The sequence below is a fragment of the Artibeus jamaicensis genome, unplaced genomic scaffold, assembly GCF_021234435.1.
Source record: "Artibeus jamaicensis isolate MK-2021 breed Jamaican fruit bat unplaced genomic scaffold, CSHL_Jam_final contig_373, whole genome shotgun sequence".
Taxonomy (NCBI): Eukaryota; Metazoa; Chordata; class Mammalia; order Chiroptera; family Phyllostomidae; genus Artibeus; species Artibeus jamaicensis.
Genome location: NW_026521807.1, coordinates 82,136 through 102,400, shown reverse-complemented (window position 1 = coordinate 102,400; position 20,265 = coordinate 82,136). Strand labels below are relative to the sequence as shown.

Genomic DNA, 20,265 nt, shown 5'->3' with positions numbered 1-20,265 from the left:
TTGGAGAAGGATTGAGGTGATATTTTAGGGCCTTGAGTTTGTCTAGGTGTAATTCTTTTTTTTTTTTTTTTTTTTATTGATTATGCCATTACATTTGCTCTATTCCCCCCTCCCTTCCCCTCTACCCTGCATACCCCTCCCCCACCATTTCCCCCTTTAGTTCATGAACATGTGTCTCAAATTCTTTAGATTCTGTATTTCCCCTACTATTCTTACCCTCCCCCCTATCTATTTTCTATCTACTGTCTATACTACTTATTTTCTGTACCTTCTCCCCCCTTCCCCTCCTCCCACTGCCCTGTTGCTAACCCTCCATGTGATCTTCATTTCTATGGTTCTGCTCCTGATCTAGCTATCCTCTTAGTTTGCTTTTGTTTTAGGTGTGGTTCTTAATAACTGTGAGTTTGCTGTCCTTTCACTGTTCATCTTTTTTATCTTCTTTTTCTTAGGTAAGTCCCTTTAACATTTCATATTGTAAGGGCTTGGTGATGATGAACTCCTTGAATTTGGTCTTATCTGAGAAGCACTTTATCTGTCCTTCCATTCTAAATGAAAGTTTTGCTGGGTAGAGCAATCTTGGTTGTAGATCTTTGGTTTTCATGACTTGGAATACCTCTCTCCAGCCCCTTCTTGCCTGTAAGGTCTCTTTTGAGAAATCAGCTGACAGTCTGATGGGAACACCTTTGTAGGTGACTGTCCCCTTAGCTCTTGCTGCTTCTAGGATTCTCTCCTTCATTTTAATCTTGGCTAATGTAATTATGATGTGCCTTGGTGTGTTCCTTCTTGGGTCCAACTTCTTTGGGACTCTCTGAGCTTCCTGGATTTCTCGGAAGTCTATTTCCTTTGCCATCTTGGGGAAATTCTCCTTTATTATTTGTTCAAATAATTTTTCAACTGGTGGTTGTGCCTTTCCCCCTTCTGGTACCCCTATAATTCGGATGTTGGAACGTTTAAAGATGTCCTGGAGGTTCCTAAGCTTCTCCTCATTTTTCTGAATTCTTATTTCTTCATTCCTTTCTGTTTGATCATTTTTTCCTTCCATCTGGTTCTCTCCCTTGATTTGAGTCCCAATTTTCTTTCCATTACTATTGGTATCTTTTGTATCAGCATTCATTTCAATTAATTTAGCTTCCATATGTTTCTCTAATTTGTGACTAAAATCCACCAGTTCTGTAAGGATCTTTATAACCAGTGTTTTGAACTGTGCATCTGAAAGACTGGCTATTTCTTCATCACTTAGTTCTATCGGTTCTGGGGCTCTGAGTTGTTCTAGAGCCATTTTTGGTTTATTCGTGCTGTTAAGTGAGCGGAGCGAAGCCTTAGTTGTTTACCAGGACGGGGAGACCCAGGTCGCTGGTTTGTGACGCTGTGTGTGTGGGCGGGGTCAGAGAGGGAGCAATGGCGTTCCTCTCCGCTAGCCCAGCGCATCCAGACACTCAAACGCCTCGGGCTTGCTTATCCGATCCTAATTTTGCGAGCCTGCTGCACCGCGCGGGTTTCCCTTCTCACTGGTTTCTCCGCACGTAAATGCACGCGACCGACCCTCCGCGCCTCTTCCGTGTGCGCTCCGGCAGCCAGCTGGCTGGCGATCAGCGCCCTCGGTTGCCTGCGCGCTCTGCGCACCGCCCCGGGAATGTTTTCTTGCTAACCTGCTCCGCTGCTGGCCTCGCTCCTCGTACCGGTCCAGCCGAGTATGTAGTTGTCCTTTGGACTCCGTATTGTCGATTTTCCGTGTGGCTTGGTTGTGACTGCTGTTAAAAATAGTTGTTCTTAGATTTGGTTGTGCACAGAGGCGAGGTGGACCCTCCACCTACTTCTCCATCTTGGCGGAAGTCCCCTAGGTGTAATTCTTTTTACAGGTAGTGAGCAAAGGCATAAGGGACTCCCACACAACACTGTGGCTATCTGAACTATGTCATTGGGAAACAAGGTGGCTACTTTGTGTTCTGGCCATCTGAAAAAACACATGCTTTCTAAATAAGTGTTCTGTTTATTGGGGCAGTAGGGCTGACTCCATACTCAGTGAAGACACAAAAATGGAGATCATCTCTTCAGGCCTCAAAGCACCAAAAATCTTATGGGTGACATAGAAAATTGTCATCAGTCAACAACTAATCATAATTCAATTTGATAATTACTGTCTTTGAGGTTTCAACATAGTGGTCATTGAAGAATGGAGCAGTTAATTATGCCTTGTAGAAGATGCCACTGAGAAAGTGATATTTAAAAGTGCCGTTGAAGTATAAGTGGGATGTCAGACAAAGAAGGGAAGGGAAAGGAACATTCTTACTAAATAGATGAGTGAAATGTAAATATATGAAAGAAATTACAGAGTCATGAAAGTATATTTGGAAAGCCACCCAAAATGAGCTGATGGGACTAAAGGGTAGGGATTGTGGAATGAGGAGAGGGGAAGATGGAGGTTTATTGTGAAGGGTCTTAAATGCCATACTAAACTTTAGGATTTTATCTCACTAGTAAGGAGCTATCAACTTTATGTAGAGGTAACATGGTTGAATATATTAGGGAGATAATTTTTGTAGCACTTGGTGATAGGTAGGGAAATTGTATTCTGAAGTCAATTAAAAGAGCTGTTTTAGGACTCCAGGTAGTAGGGATAGAGAAGGAAACAGATTTGAGGGAGACTTCTGTGTGGTATCTCCATTGTCTGTGTGTTGGAGGGGAAAGGGAGTAACCAGTAATGAGTGTTGAGAATTTTGGCTTGGACGCTTAGGTGGGAAGCTGTTAACTAAGACTGGGGGGGATACAGAAGGAGTGGATTTGGTAATAGGTGAGTTCAGTTTGATGCATGTAAAGTTCAGTGTGCCCATGGGACATATAAGTAGAGACAGTACATAGAAATGTAAGTTGGACCACATGGGGGAGGTGTGGATATTTATATAGACCACAGAAGGAAACATATTTTTAAAAATGTGGATGAGGTCAGTCAAAACTATTACCTCCAATACCATGTGAATATTGGTGCGAGGCTGTAAGATACCAAAAATAGCCTGAGGTAACCAAACATAACTGTGGAGGGAGTCTGCTACCAAAAGGTACTACTTGCTGAAATGTGATCATTAGCTTCCTGAAAGTTAAAAAGGAAGTGTGCTCACTTCCACAGCACATATACCAGGTTAAAATTTGTTGGGAGATAAAAGAAAGGGAAAAGTTAGTTGAGGCTGCTGGCTGTCTACCAAATGTTTGTGCTTCCTCTTCTATATTCTAGTTGTTGGCCAGCAGCTGCCCAGTCAGAGATTATATTTTTCTAGTCACTTGCACAACTGGGTGTGACCGTGTGATTAGTTCTCACCAAAGTAATGAAATAAATGATATGTGTCATATCAGGTCAACGTGGTTAAGATGCATTCCTTTCCCTAATTTGTCTGCTGAATGCAAAGGATTCTGAGGGCCTAGGGGATGGGGACAGTGGGGACACCACAAGATAGAAGGAACCTGAGTTCTTGTTGTAGTCCTTTTAGGATTACCTTCTCAATTTCTGTAAAAAATCCACCTGGGATTTTGAATCTGTTGGTGAATTTGGGGAGTATTGATACCTTAACAGTGTTAAGTATTCTGACCCATGAACATGGAATGTTTTTTCATTGATTAGGTGTTCCTTAACTTCTTTTAACAATGTTTGTAGTTTTCAGTATACTAGTTTTGCATTTCTTTTGCTAAATTTACTCCTCTAAAAATTTTATTACCTATTTATGTTACTGTAAATGGAATTGTTATCTTAATTTCATTTTCAGATTGTTGGTTGTTGCTGTATAGAAATACAGTTGATTTTTGTATATTGATACTGCAACCTTGCTAAACTTCTGTATCAGTTTTATTAATTTTTAGTGGATTCCTTAAGATTTTCTATATATAAGGTCATGTCATCTGCGAAAATAATTTTACTTCTTTCTTTCCAACCTGGTGTCTTCTGTTTTCTTTTCTTGGCTAATTACCTGGGTAGAACCTCCAATACCATGTTGAATAGAAGTGGTAAGAATCAACATCTTTGTCTTGTTCCTTATCTTGAGGGAAACATCTAGTCTTTCACAGTTAAGTGTGTTGTTAGCTATGGGTTTTTTATAGCTCTCTTTATCAGGTTGAGTACATTGAGTATTTTTATCATGAAAGGTGTTGGATTTTATCAAATATTTTTCCATCTATTGAAACGATCATGTGGTTTTTGTTATATTTATGTTTAACCTTAAACATAGAGGATATTTTAAAAGTATAGTCACAACAAAAAGATTGCTAAGATAGATGTTTTCAATTAGCCCTAATTCAGAGTCCTTAAAAATTAAGAGAACTAATTCACTTCTTTGTCATCATTAAGTAAACAAAAATGAGACTGTATTCACTAGGGAAAAAGTAAAGGGGAAAAGATGAATGGTCAGCTACTAAAGTTGGAATTATTTTGTGTATTATTAACTATGTACAATTATCAAATAGTTTCTCAGTTTGAAAAAGCAATAGTTGATTAGTTTTAGAGTTGTACAAGTCTATAGACTTGTACAAATAGTTGTACTTGATGCATATTCAAATAAATGGCTCATAAAATGGTCATAGTTATTTGTCCTGTAACAGATTATATTGTTGGCAAACACAAAATACATAGCTCTTCTCATTATCACATTGTATATGTTACGATGTGTAATAGCACTGGAAAACATTTTACCATATAATGCACTTTTTTGCCCAAATTTTTGAGAGAAAAATAAGGATGTGCATTATACTTGGGTATAATGATTACATGTCACGGGTATAATATTGGGCATTATAATCCTGTGTATAATGCTTACAAAAACATGGGTGTGCATTATACACAGGAGCAGCAAAATATGGTACATTGTAAAACTTAACACATTTCATAAACATTCCTCGTGATGTAGTGAATGTTGTAAGAAACATCCCAAACTGTAGAGAATTATTTTTGTAAGAGTTGTTTGAGCCAAACTGATGACAGTGCGGGAAGTAAGATCTCAACAGAGAATAGTGCTTCCCAAAATGACAGTTTTCAGCTTCTTTTATGCATTTGGGATTCAGGAGGTAATATAAGGAGCCTTAAAAGAAGATGAGAGAAAGGGTGGTGGGGATTGGATTGTAGGATAGTCAAGATTATGTGCTCTCTTGATACTGGTTAGGCTCCCAAGGATTCTCAAGATGAGGCATTTCAGAAATACCCCTATGGCCCTGGCTGGTGTGGCTCAGTGGATTGAGTGCTGACCTGCGAACCAAAGGGTTGCTGGTTTGATTCCCAGTCAGGGCACATGCCTGGGTTTCAGGCCAGGTCCCCAGTAGGGAGTGCAGAAGAGGCAACTGCACGTTGATGTTTCTTTCCTTCTTTTTCTCCTTCCCTTCCCCTCTCTAAAAATAAATACATAAATAAAAATTTTAAAGTATGTGTATGTTAGTACCCTTGCTGGTGTGGCTCAGTTGGTTGGAGCTTCATCCCATTCACCAAAAGGTTTGGGGTTTGATTCCTGGTTAGAGCTCATGTGGGAGGCAGCCATTCCATGTTTCTCTTTTATCAGCATTTCTCTCTTTCTCTCTAAAAATCAATAAACATTTCTTTAAAAAAAAAAAGCTATGTTAATGAAGATGCACAAAAACCATGGACACGGCTTGTGTAAGGCAAAGATAGACCTTTTGCTAAAGAAGTTATGTGCCTGGGGTGTGACCACTCACCATGAACTTCCTAGTTTGGAATGTATGATCAGATCACCCTGTGAAGTTGCTTTTGGTTAGTTTTACTATAGCACCTTTTTTCCCTGCTGAAAAAACCGAGCCGTTTTTAAAAAGACTATTCACTGGTGTTTTCTGAAAGTGTGTACATAAATGGTCTTTTAATGTGAAAAATGTTGGCTTTCTGTTCTTATGATTGCAGGGAGTGTGTGTACCTCATTTCTTACCCAAAACTACCAACTACCAGTTCTTGATACAATGTTTATAAGAAAGAAATACCGAAGCAAAGATTTTGGGCTTCATATGCTGGAGGACTTTGTTGATTCCTTTACAGAAGATGCACTTGGTTTGCGGTATCCACTATCTTCTCTAATGTACACAGGTAAATTGATTAAGTTAAAAATGTTAAATTTGTCTCAGTGTCACTTTGGACTTGTTTCTGCAGGATATTTTAAGTGTGCATATGTCAGTATTAAGTATATTTTGATTCTTTGGCAGCCTAGGGCTTAGTTTTGCAAATATGTCCTTATCTCACATATATGACTTTTGGGGGATATAGTAGCTTTAAAAAAATTGAACTATAATTTATATACCATATAATTCACCCTCTTAAAGTATATAGTTCAGTGGTGGTTAGTATATTCATAGCTATACAACCATAACCACTAATTTCAGAACATTCTCATCCCCAAAAGAAACTGCATCAACTAGCAGTCACTCTCCATTCCTCCATTTCTTTACTCCCTAGCAACCAAAGCTCTGTTTTCTGTCTCTGGATTTACCTATTCTGGACATTTCATGTAAATGGACCCATGTGATTTAATTATATTTAAGCCCTTCGAGTCTAGCTTCTTTCATTTTGCATGAATGTTTTCAAGATTCATCTATGCTACAAGCATTAATCAGTGCTTCATTCCTTTCTATGGCTGAATAACATTCCATTGTATGGATATGCCACATTTTGTTTATCCATCATCAACTGATGGACTTTCAAATAGTTTCTGCATTTTAGCTACTATGAATTACGCTGCTATGAACTTTTGTGTAGTTTCTGTGTGGACATTTCTCTTGCGTATACTCTATACTTAGATTTGGAATGGTTGGGTCATATGGTGACTCTATGTTTAACATTTTGAGGAATTGCTAAACTGTTTTCCAAAGCACCTGGACCATTTTACATTCCCATAAGTAATATATGAAGGTTACAATTTTTTCATGTCCTGGCCAACACTAGTTAACATATCTGCTTTTTTTTTTATAACAGTCACCATAGTGGGTGTGAAATGGCCTTTCATAGGCTTGATTTGTATTTTTTAAAATATTTTATTTATTTATTTTTAGAGAGAGGAGAACACAGGGAGAGAGACAGGGAAAGAGACATCAATGTGTGGTTGCCTCCCACATGGCCCCCATTGGGGGTCTGGCCTACAACCCAGGCACGTGTCCTTACCCGGAATTGAACTGGCAGTCCTTTGGTTTGCAACCTTGTACTCAGTCCACTGAGCTGTGCCAGCCAGGGCCTTGATTTGTAGTTGATGTTGAACAGCTTTTCATATGCCTATTGGCCATTTGTACATCTTCTTTGGAGAAGTGTCTAGTTAGATTATTTGGCCATTTTTTCTTTGTGTTGTCTGCGGTAGCTTTTACATGAAAGAAAAAGAAATTTTAGACATACAAAAAGTTATAAAAAATAAGGTAAATGCTTATGTACCACCAGCATGTATACCATCCATGAGAAGTGTATCATTGCCAACATAGTTGTACTGCTACCCAGTTAACTGCTCCCTTCTTTGAAATAAGCATTGTCTTCAGTTTGTCATTTTTTCTTTGTGTTTTAGTTTTTATGATTATAATATATGCAAGGTTTTTAGTAACTGGAAATGCCTTTTTTAAAATAATGACTTATGTATTTTGAATGTATCTCCAGTGCTTAGTATAAAACTTAGAACATTATAGGCACTCAGTTAATAATTGCTGAGATAATGAGTGGTCTCATTTAGAGAAGTTTGGAAGGTCACTCTTATCTGTAGAAGGGTTGGCTTTTATTCATGCATTTCTAATACATATGTGTGTATCCTTCAATAATGTAATTTTAAAATATTTAAAATCTTTACATAAATGAAAGGTACTGTATGAATTCTTCTGTAGTTACTTTCTTTACTCATGAGATTCATTGATGTGGATCCACAAAGCTTTATGTTGTTCATTTTGAATGCTGTTTGGTATTGTAGAGCTATGCCCTATAGAGATGTTTTAAAAACTATTAGTGGATTTATTTTTGCACTTGTATAAAGTCCATGCAACTACTATTGCTTTAATATAGTAAGATTTAATTCTGGAAAGTAATTTATTTGAAAAGTTTTATAAAATATAGTGTGCTGTAGGGGACTGGTTTGTCTTGGCCTGGCAAATGTGACTCAGCTCTGTATGGAAAACCTACAGATGGAAAGTGGTGGGCAGGAGCCAGACCTTCAAACCTAGTTTTCCCATGGGAATCAGGCCTAGAAAATGCATACAGATTATCATGGCTTGCTCTTGCTAAAACTCCCTCACCCTGGTCTAAAGCAGCAGATATATATTGTCTATCTTCAAGGTAATTTCCAAAGCCTGTGTGAGTTCTCCCAAGGACAGAGCTAATCAGCTCATTGCCATCCCCCTTTGCATGTTATTTTTATTTCCTTGATTGTACCTAAGAACATAGACAATAATATTCTATGTGACAGATAATAAATCTTTCTTTGATGTAAGACCCCAGGAAAATATAGAAGCCTGTCTAGGCAAGGGTCGAGGCGAGTTCCCCTCTTGAGGGAGTGGCCGAGGCACCCACAGGCACTCTCCCCTTGAGAGAGTAGTCATGCTGTTCCCTTTATCTCCACAGGATTGTTGTCACCTGTGCATTCATTCTCGTCGTAAGCCACAACAGGTGGACTCTGCTGGCCAGGGTCTGCCACAATGTACCACTGATTTTACTCTAACGTCGGGTGTATATTTCCACTAAAAATATATTTTCTAAGCTTCCTCCCTCTTTTTAATACTAATAATCTAGAAAACAAGACCCGAGTGTGACATCCCCATTTTGAATCGTGAGAATAGAGTGAACTCTGTATACCCTTTGATAATCTGAAAATAGATTTTCCCCTTAAAGTCTAATTATTGCTTTACTGCATTTGGGGAGGAATGCAAACACATCCTCGCTGCAGGAAGAATCTCTTAAGACTTACTCTTATCCAAGGTTCTAATTGAAAAGCAATTGAAAAGCACATGAGTTATGGGTGAATGTCAGCTAATCTGTCTTTGCATAAAGACTTGAGCTCTTTTCTTTCAGTTAGATAGGAGCTTTCCTGGTGTCATTTGTATAATTTTGTGAATACAATTTGAAATGTGAAAATAAAGGAATATGTTTAGAAGTTTTTAGACTATGTGGCTTTTCCATCATTTTCTGTTTTTTGCTCTTCTCTCTTCTGTGCAATGCTTATTATCTTTGAAGGGCTTGGATTTCCATTTGATTTTTGCTTTCAACGTAATGACTCCTTGGTATTGCTATATACCCAAAAGTTCTTGGATGACCTTCATTTGTTTCCATGAATATTTTTCAGCATTTTAGAAAAGATAGTAATATTTTACATTGTAAGCCCTTTTTAAAAATAGAGATAATTTGTTCGTTCCAAAAGTGGGTAATGAATGCCGAGTATGATTGGGCTTGGTCTCAGCCTAGAGTAGGTGTTTAGCTAACTATGGGAAGTCGATTTATATAGCACTATAGACTGTATACCGAAAGACATGGAATAAATAAGATTTTGTGAATGTTCTATTCATTTGGAGTTTATCCTGGTGTGTACCATGTAAGGTACAGATCCAAGTTTATTTTACCTGACAGATGTCTGGTTGCCATGATATAATTTATTGAATAATTAATTTTTGCATTGAATTGCATTCGTATCTATATCAGGAGTCAGGAAACCATGGTCCACTGGCCTGTTAACAATTTTAGTAAATACAGTTCTATTGGAACAGAGCCATGCTCATCCACATTTTGTTTGTGGCTTGTTTTGCACTAAAATGTCAGGATTGGTTAGTTATGATAGTGACCATACAGCCTGCAAGCTTGTATTTATTATTTGTCCCTTTAAGAAAAAGTTTGCTAACCCTTAATCTATTAATATATCATATTGTGTATATTTATATTTCTGTAGGTCTGGATCACTTAGCTGAGTGGTATAAGTGTAGGAGTTCTCTTTTTCTGACTATGACTCTCTGGCTAGACACATCTGAATTTGGACTTGCAACTTGAGTCACCTTTTGTTAAGTACTCCCTTCGGACCTCAGACTTATTATGTGGATAGTCTTTACTGTTTCAGTCATTTTGATTCAGGCAGAGGACTCAGTTTGGCTTGTTGTGTTGTTTTTTCCTCCAACTTCTCCCTTCCTAGCAGGTATGAAAACTAAAATCAGAAAACATGAGAAATAGTTTTAAGTGTATAGGGGAAAAAATGAGAGAACAGTATCTTCCTGTCCATGTATCCATTATACAGATGAATGAACACTGGGATTTTACCATGTTTGTTTTCATTTATTTTTAAGGAAATTTAGATAAAACATTGTAGATACAGTTAATGTTCTTTTTGGACCCCTCCCTAATCCCATTCCCCCTTCTTCTTAGTTTCCCAAGATAATTGCATTCCTGCAGTTGGTGTATATCCTTCCTGCCAGTGGTTTTATGCTTATGTCTATGTTCATAAATGCTATAGCACATTATTTTGTGTGCTTTTTTATTTAAAAATTTTAAAGCATGTTTTTGTAATTAGGTACACATAATATAGTATTTATCATTTTAATCATTCGTAGGTATACAATTAATTCAATGGCATTAGTCATATTCATAATACTTATATACCCTTCACTACTATCCATACCCCAGAATTTTTTTTATCACTCCCAACATAAACTCCGTAACATTAAATAGTAGCTCCCTGTTTTTCCCTGCCCCTGTTCTCTGGTAACTTTTGTGTTCTCTGTCTCTGTGACCTTGCATATTCCAGGTACCTTGTATAAGTGGAATCATACAACATTTGCCCTTCAGTGTCTGTCTAATTTCACTTAGCATAATATTTAAAGTCCTTTCATGTTGTAGCATTTATCAAAATTTCATTCCTTTTTATGGCTGAGTAGATTTTTATTGTGTGCACATCACATTTCATTATTCATTCGTCTGTTGATGGATGCATGAGTTGTTTTACCTTTCGGCTATTATGAATAATCCTCCTATGGACATTGGTGTGCAGATAGCTGTCTGAGCACCTGCTTTTGGATATATTCCTGAGAGTGGAATTGCTGGGTTACAGGGTAGTTCTGTGTTTGGCTGTTTTCCACAGGGGCTGCATCATTTTGTTTAATGTGTTTTTAAACTTTACATAAATGATGCTGTTTTGTACATACACTGACTTGCTTTTTTGCTGACCTTTTTAAAATTTTTTAGATTTATCTGTTAATATCTGTAGGTATAGTTTTATCTGTTGTAGCTGCTGTATAGTATTTTATGGTATACATATTATAGGCACTTAGATTGTACCCCTACCGTATAGAAACAGTACTGTAATGAACATTATAAATATGTTCTTTTGTATATGTCTGAGTCGTTAGGCTGCTATATACCTAAAAGGAGAATTGGATCAGTAAAACATGTCTTCTCAACTTTACTAATTGTTGCAGAATTCTTCTGAGACCAGCAGAGTCCATTTCCCTTACTCTTCTCATGCTTGTTATTTGTTATATTATGGGTGTGAAAGTGGTATCTTGTTGTTCATCTTATATTTCTTTGGCAGATATTGAGGTTTGAATCCTTTATCTTTGTATAGTGACCATCAAGTTTCATTATATGTGAATTTCTCGTTCATAGCCTGTGCCAGTTGTGGGGAGGGGGGATTATTGTCTTTTATTTCAATTTCAGGAATTTTTTATATGAATGGATTACTAATCCCTTATTTTATTCTGAGTGTCTGTTATATGGTATCTTTTTATTATAAAACTATGAAGTCCAGTGCAACAGCCACTAAAATAAAATAGATACCAGTTTAAGTTAATTAAAATTAAATGAAATTAAAAATTCCGTTGCTCAGTAGCCACATGTGGCTAGTGACTATTACATTGGATGTAGGACCTTTATCCAGTATAGAGGACTGAATATAGGACCTTTTCATCATTACAGAAAATTCTGTTGCATAGTCCTGAAGTTTTAAATGTTAGCAGTCAGCTTCATTATAATACTTTACTGTAAATTATGATTTTTTTGTATCTTTTATAAGAAATTGTTTAGTACTATAATGTTCCAGAAGTATTCTCTTAGGTTTTCTTTTAAACATTTTGCTTTTCATAATAGGTCTTGGAACATATCCAGAATTTACTTTTATGAATGACATTGATGTGAGGTCAAGATCTGACTTTGCTTTCTGTGTGGATTTTTATTCTTGCATCATTATTTTAATAGCTTTATTCATTCTCTGATGAGATACAATACCTCCTCTGTCATTTGCCAAGTTTTTAGTGTATGTGCGGTTCTTACCTGGTATCCTGGTATTTTAATTTTTCTTCTTCTTTCTCATTTACTTCCTCCTCTTTTTTCTCTTCCTCTCGTTCTTCCTCCTTTACTGCCATATTCTTATATTAATACTAGGTTGTTTGAATTACTATGTCTTTATGATTTTTGATATCTACTAGGGTAAAGCCCTCCTTATTTTTTTCTTCAACACTGGCCTTGATATTCTTTTTTTTCCCCCAAGAGGAAATGAGATTCAACTTTATTTGAAAAAACAGAAAAAGATTTATGTTACAAAAGATAGCATAACACAACACCCAAGTAATATAGACTATGAAAAGCATTTGTAACATTATGGCTATTGATAGCTCATAGCTCTGCTATATGAAGAATGCCTACAAATTGAAAAGGCAAATACAAATAGCCCAACTAAAAAATGGACAAAGGAGATGAAAGGGAACTCATCTCAGTGGAACTTCCCTTTCTACTTTTTTAAACCTTTGTTCTCTCATTTTTAATTTAGAATCAAGTTTTGTAAAGTTCCGTTGAAAAAGAAATTCTTTTGGGATTTTGTTTAGGATTGTATCAATTTACAAAATAATTTGGAAAGGATTGGTGTTTTTACACTATGAGTCTAACAGTCCTTTTATTCAATTTTTTTATATCATTAGTAAAATTTAGTAATTTTCTAAAAGTTAAACACATCTTTTATTAAGATTTTTATTTGGTAATGTTAAAGCTTTAATGTGGACTTTTATTAAAATGAGACAACTGTATAATTTTCTTTCCTTGAATTGCCTTGGTGTTTTGGTATCAAAGTTATGCTAGCCCATTAAGTAAGTTGGCAGCTTTTCATCTTCTTTCTGTTTTCTAAAGCAACTGATATTTGGGATTTCAAGAAAATTCTAAATGTGTTTTTCAGCTTGCAAGCAATACTTTGAAAAGTATCCAGGAGACCATGAACTCCTGTGGGAAGTTGAGGGTGTTGGACACTGGTGCCAGCGAATACCCATCACCAGAGCATTACAGAGAGAGACACTTAAAATTACAGGTAAGGGTGTTTTTAGTTTCAGCACTTGTCCTGCTTAAAAATATCAATGCCTGAGGACAGTTGTGTCTTACCGTCTAGAGTAGTGGTGCATAGTAATGTGATCCGTCTAGTAACAGACCCTCTTTTCTAAAGTATGATTTTTTTGTTATGTATTAACAATTGAGTCACTAAGAATAGTCCAGCAGAATGTAACAGTGCAGTAGGAATTGGTGGCTAAGACAAAAACAGAGATTCCTGAAACAGTGTAGAATAGGCACCAGGGGATCAGAGGTAGTCCCTAATCTCATGCACCTGTCCTCAAAGTCACAAAATACAGATAACTATTTAAGGTTCTTTTTAATTGCAAGGTTTAATTATAAGATATTGGTGAAGGGGATACCCCACACCTAGATTTTCAACACCTTTCCATTCAGGGTGCTCTGCAGGGATTTTGTGACAATCAGACCAATGTTATAATTAAAACCAAATACTGATAGGGTTACAATTTTTAAAATTCTTCTACACACAGCACTTTCTCCAAGTGAAGCCAAAAGACCTATGTCTGGAGAATATGGTCTTGCATCTGTTCCAGAATATGAAGCAAGAACTGAAGACAGTCAGTCTAGTGAGATGCAGCTAACTGTAGGTACACTGTATGTTTATTGTAGGAGATAATTCTACTGTGTCTTTAAAATAGATTTAGCCAATATTTAATTTTTCAAATGTTACTGTTCATTCAACAAACTTACATAATTTCTATCGTATTAGGTTTCTGGCATCTTAAATGGTTACTAAGTTTACATTTGTAAAGGCCCAGCAATGAACAAATTTATACATGCATCCTTGTACACGAGTAGTTATTTCCTTGCACAGATAAGTTTCTAGATGTGGAATTAGTAATAGGCCAAAGGTTATGAAGTTATTGTGGGAAGTTTGAAGCTGAGTTCAAAGGAGTGTGTGCTAGGCCTCTGTAGAATGAAATGCATTTTGCAGATACTAGGTAGCTTGAAATCAAAAGGGCAGGTCCCATTACTGGATTTACCAGATACTTTCCTAGAATTTGTTTGATATTACTTAAAATATGCTTAAAATATCAATTTGAGGTGACTTTAAAAGGGTGGGTGGGAGTTCTGTCCAAGTGTTGCTAGGACATTCCAAGGGATCGCATGTGCAAAAATGCACAGGTGTGAAAGAAAACAGCATGTTTGATTGGAAGAGTATTTGGTATTGGAGAAGTTGAGGGTTTGTATTCTAGGCAGTGATAAGCCATTAATTTCTTTTTTTAAAAAAAGGAGTGGTGCAATTTGTAATTTGGAAGCATCACTGTTATCAGGGTGGAGAGGATTGTAGGCCATTGTGATTAGTGTGAGGGATACCAGTGAGGAGGCCATTAGAACGGTTCATGTTAAAGATGGTAAAGGCCTGAACTGAAGCATCGGCAATACAAATTTCCAGTGCTTTAGTTTTGGGGCAGTTTTGAAAGATTCTTCAAAGTCAAAATTGACATGCTTTGTGGTTGCATGATTGATGGAGGGATAGGAAGAACTCTCAGGGTTCTGGTTAGAATGGCTGACTGAACTGTTACTACCATTTAACCAAGGTAGGGAATAATATTGGGAAAAGGTTATTAAATACTACTACTCAGTTTGGGACAGGTTGGATATGAAATTGGATGGGGTATCCACTGGGGAGTTATTTTATTTGGAATAGAGCTTTGGAAATCAGGAAAGAGGTTGGGGAGATTAAATTGTATGTTTGGATTCATCAGCAGATAAACATTGACGTGAAAGCCGTAGATAAAATTAAAGGGGAAGCATGTTGACTGAAGAGAAGGTAGCTGAGGATAGAATCCTGGCAGCTCCAGTATTTACCAGTGTAACATACGAGATGTCTTGATACTTTCTGAGTCTCATTAATAAACTGAGGCTATAACATAGCTTTTTTTACATCTTAAGTAGGTTTTCTTAATTGGTTAGTAGTGAGTGCAAAGAGTGCTATTTAAAAAACATTGTAAAATATTTCCTTTGGCACTGAAGGAGTAGATCTATAGGAAGAAAAAGTTGATCTAAAACTTGTGGTTTTAATCTATATCTCTGTTTTAGATTGATTCTCTAAAAGATGCCTTTGCAAGTACTTCTGAAGGTAAGAAATTCAGCTGATCTATCAGAAAGTGTTCGAGACACTTAGAAATAGGGGTGTGTGTGTTTGAGTATTCCGTAGAGTAAGTGAAGACTTGAGTAGCCCTAAATTCTAGATGTGAGTTCTAATGCCTCTGCTTCCACTGATTTTCCTGTGTGAACAGAGTGAGATATGGGACCTCTCTTTTCCTCGTTGTCTTACCTGTAAAATGGGGGGGCAGTAACATCTACCTTGTTTACTCCCCAAGATTATTGGGAGAGAAAATAAATGAAAATGCAGAAACACCTTGCAAAGCTCAAGGTAACATGGAAATGTGGGGAATGAATATTGACAAAGTTATTTCATAATTTAGAGAAAGATACTGGCATTGTGTCTAATCTGATGTGGGAGAAAGGAAGTATGTAATTGTGGGGATATGTGAACTAGAATAGTTCTTGCGTTTCTGTGTATTTTAATAGGCAACTCTTTGAATGCACAATCAATTAATTGTAGCTTCACTTTTTTTTTTTCAGGTCACGATAAGACACCGGTTTCTACTCGTACTCGAAGTAGTCATCTGAAGCGGCCAAAGATTGGAAAGCGGTTTCAGGATTCTGAATTTAGTAGCTCTCAAGGCGAAGATGAAAGGACACCTCAGACTTCACCTACGTCTTCAGTAAACAAGTATTGTTTAGTTCACTTCTGTTATTTTGTTTATTCTTGTTTTCATACTATTAATATTTACTATTTAAGGTGGAGGCTATTATTATATTATTTGTGTAACAAATGACCTTGGTATAGGAGTTTGTATTTGAATTCTCTTACAAGATTATTGATTACACTTATCAGTGGTGTCACTTTGACAATGTTAAGGGAAAAGTTGCTTGTGATGTAATCTATTAGGTATGAAAAGCCAGGATATTCAATTGATTATCCCAGATGTGTTGTTATCACCAATTTTGAATGTGACAGTAGCTGTAGCTTATAGTAAATGCTGAGCTGTGGTCAACTTTAGAAATGCTCTATTTTACATTATAAATGATTCATTTTCACTGGGTTACTACATATAGCATAAATTGGTGATAACCATAAATGGTGCAATCAGCTCCTCTTAATCAACAGAACACTTGAGTTAAAACTTTATCCTTTATCTCCCTTCGAACCTTATAAAAAGCAAAATTTTTAATTTTATAATAAAATTATACTTTTGCCCTACTGGTCCTACAACTGTTCTGGAGTCAGCCATTCATTCATAGCTTTGCCATTTTAGCTGTGAAATTACTTTACTTAGGTAGAAAATTCTGTAGCTGTTCTAATTTTGTTATGTAAATAATTTTGCATTTGTGGAGTTAAGTAAGTATATAAATGTTTTATTTTTGTGAAAAATTAATGGTAAAGGCAAATATAAGTAAATATTTAAATCTAGTAATTTGTGAAAAGAATAGTAAGAGTTTAGATAATTATGGTTTTCTCACTGAGCAACCTTTTGATATAATACCCTTTTTAGAAGGAAATGTAACAATGCATTTTACTTATTTTTTTTAAGATTTTGCTTGTTTATTTTTAGAGAAAGGGGGAAAGGAGGGAAAAAGACTGGGAGAGGTACATTGATGTGTGAGAGGAAACATGGATTGGATGCCTCTTGCACACACCCCAACCGGGACTAGGCCTGCAACCCACTCATGTGCCCGAACCAGGAATCAAACTAGTGATCTTTCACGTTGCAGTCTGATGCTCAGCCAAGTGAGCCACACTGGTCAGGGCTGTATTTTAAAATGAACATCTCAGAATGATGTAGAATTTTGTTTGCTTTTCATAAACAAAACAGACCAGTAAGGGTAAATGCTTGGAATGCTTAGTCAGACAGTACAAAGAATATAATTTCATCTTTGCCCTCTAAGAGTGCCTAATGGTTCCTAATACATGTATCGGTCTGTGGCACAGGTTAAGAGCACTGCGAGGTGGATTGTGATGGTACAGTAATGAAGTACAAAATGCTGTTAAAAGTACAGATGTTTGTTAGAAACAGCTCTGAAAACCTGACTAAAGAACAAGTATTAAGATGAATTTGGGAAGAAGGTACAGTGAGAATTCTCCAGGGAAGATTGGGGCCTGAAAATGGGAATAGTAAGTTAGGGATATGTTTGAAAGGCATTTTGGAGGTAGAACTAAACCATGTCATTTATGGCCCAAACTGATATTTTTGAGAAGGAAAGGGGCATTATAATATGTGAGTGCTGGGCTAAAAGCTATAAACTGGACTTTCCCAGGTAAACTAGGATGCACATTCATTCTAATAGAATAAGATGTGATAGATATGGTTAGAGTAAAACAGAAGTCTATTTTACATGATTAAAAAGAGGGGGGTATTATGATTTGAACTGGAGAATGAAGTAGGAAAGCAGATAGATTTGTAGGATGAAGAGATTGGTTTTGGACCTATAAAATTTGAAGTTCTTGACTGAACAACACTCAAATGATTCTCTCAAATAGTTGATTCTGTCAAATATTTTTTATTAACAGATTTTTGAAATTCATATTCATCTTTTAAAAAGCAAGTAAGCAAAAATGGTTTTCTTTCATTTTCTAGATTGGAGTCAACTGCACACACATCAGAGAGCTCAGAAGAATTCCTAGAGGAAGAACACGAACAGAGTGTGATTGAATTTGAGGATGGAAGTGGTGATAAAGATGCTCATTCAGCACCTGAAATCCAGCCACACTTGGAGAAGCAAGATGGTGAAAAGGTTAGAGATCACACACTAAATAAAATGAGTGGAAATAAACTAAATTTTAACTTTCTTAATCATATATTGTTAGATAAATATAATTAAATACTTTAGAATTGTAGTAGAAACAGTGTTTAAATGTTAAAAAGTAAATATCTGTATTAAACAAATTCAGGTACTAGATTTGGGGAAAGGCTAAAGTTACAGGTATAATTTTATATTTCAAAGAGTTTATGAAAAGTTTGTCTCACAACAAAGATAAAGTAGACATAGTTTAAGTAGTAAGGTACCTCAGTACATTTAAAACATAAATTAATTTTTGGAATTAAACATACTTAAGAAGTGATACAAATGATGTCTGTCTTATAGAACCAGTTAGAATACCTTAAGTTCCATCAGGTATTCAAATTCAACCCTAGCTGATGAACAAATTCTGGGGGAAAAAACTAACTTAATTTTTTTTAAATACTAGAAAATCTGGCTTGATATTTTTTGAGCTCCTTAAGTATTTGCTTCTATCTTCTTTTATCTTCTTTATTCATTTCCTGTCCTCCTCTTCTTTTCCTTTGATATCGTTAATCTTTTTCTTTTTTTACAGATTTCTTATTTTTGCTCTCATATGTGCTTAAGTTTCTTTAAAAACTCTTTACCTGTTTGCCCGGTCCAGCCAGTAGCTAAACTAGATAGAGAAACTACATTACCAATTTTACTTTTTTAACTAAAACCAATTCAGCTTCTTCTACTTTTGAAACTATATTTTTAAATGGCATTTTTTTCTTTTCTTGTAGAAAATTGGAAAAATAAAGGGCATTTTTAAAAAGATTTATGGGTTGCTTCCACATCTTGGTGATTGTAAATAATACTGCAGTGAACATATGTGTACATACATTCTTTCGATTTAGTATTGGGGTTCTTTGGATATATTCTCAGAAGTGGAATTGCTGGGTCATAAAGCCGTTTTATTTTTGATTTTTTAAGGAAACTCCATACTGTTTTCCACAGTGGCTGTACCAATCTGCATTCCCACCTGTAGTGCACTAGAGTTCCTTTTTTCCACATCCTCACCAACACTTGTTTGTTGGTTACTGATGCTATTCTGACACGTGTGAGGTGGTATCTTACTGTAGTTTTGATTTGCATTTCTCTGATGAGTAGTCACTCTGAACAATTTTTCATATGTCTCTTAGCTATTAGTATGTCTTCTTTGGGGAAGTATCTATTCAGGTGTTCTGCCCATTTTGAAATTGACTTGTTTGTTTTTCTGGTGTTAAGTTGTCTGAGTTCTTTATTAATTTTGAATATTAACCCGTCATCAGATGTATCATTGGCTAATATCTTTGCGCATGCACTTAGTTTGATGTTCTTACTTGTTTTTCTTTTGTTTTCCTTGCCTGGGGAGATACATCAAAAGACATATTACTAAGGGAAATGAGTGAGATTCTACTGCATATGTTTTCTTCCAGGAGTTTTATGGTTTTGGGTCTTACATTTAAGTCTGTAGTCCATGTTGAGTTTATTCTCATATATGGTATAAGAATATGGTCTAGCAACCCAGGTGTCCATGAGTAGGTGAGTGGACAAAAAAGCTGTGATACATTTACACAATGGAATACTACTTGGCCATAAAAAGGAAGGAAATCTTACCTTTTTGAACAGCATGGATGGGCCTAGAGGGTAATGTGCTAAGTGAAATAATTCAGACAGAGAAAGATATATACCATATGATTGCTCTTATATGTGGAATCTAATGAACAAAATAAAAAGCTGTGGCCTAAAAGCTGTAAACTGAACTTTCAGTATCATATCAAATGAACTTTACTCCATCTCATAGATACAGAGACCAGACTGATAGTCATTAGAGGAGAGGGGGTTAGGAGGAGTGGGTGGAAAAGGTGAAGGAATTAAGCAGTTCAAATTGGTAGTTATGGAATAGTCACAGAGATGTAGAGTATAGCATAGGAAATATAGTCAGTAATATTGTGAAAAACATGAGTAGGGCCAGGTGGGTACGTGAAGCACCAGGGGGACCATTCTGTAAAGTATGTGATTTTTAAAACTACTTTGCTGTACATCTGAAACTAATACAGAGTAAAACTGAATATAAACTAAAACTGAAAAATTATATAAAAAAAAAAAAAGACTGGCCAAGATGGAGGTGTAGGTAGCAACACTGT

At 36.1% G+C, this 20,265-nt stretch overlaps 1 protein-coding gene across 9 annotated transcripts in view; it reads left to right on the top strand.

The window, feature by feature from the left end:
- Positions 1 to 20,265, top strand: part of FAM169A (family with sequence similarity 169 member A) — a 55,907-nt gene that overhangs the window by 28,962 nt on the left and 6,680 nt on the right. For all 9 annotated transcript variants that reach the window (XM_053664459.1, XM_053664458.1, XM_053664460.1 and 6 more), the window contains 6 exons: positions 5,885 to 6,064; positions 13,137 to 13,265; positions 13,774 to 13,886; positions 15,347 to 15,386; positions 15,896 to 16,046; positions 17,953 to 18,109. In XM_053664459.1, coding sequence (XP_053520434.1) covers positions 5,885 to 6,064; positions 13,137 to 13,265; positions 13,774 to 13,886; positions 15,347 to 15,386; positions 15,896 to 16,046; positions 17,953 to 18,109 — 770 coding nt within the window. The remainder of the gene's footprint in view (positions 1 to 5,884; positions 6,065 to 13,136; positions 13,266 to 13,773; positions 13,887 to 15,346; positions 15,387 to 15,895; positions 16,047 to 17,952; positions 18,110 to 20,265) is intronic.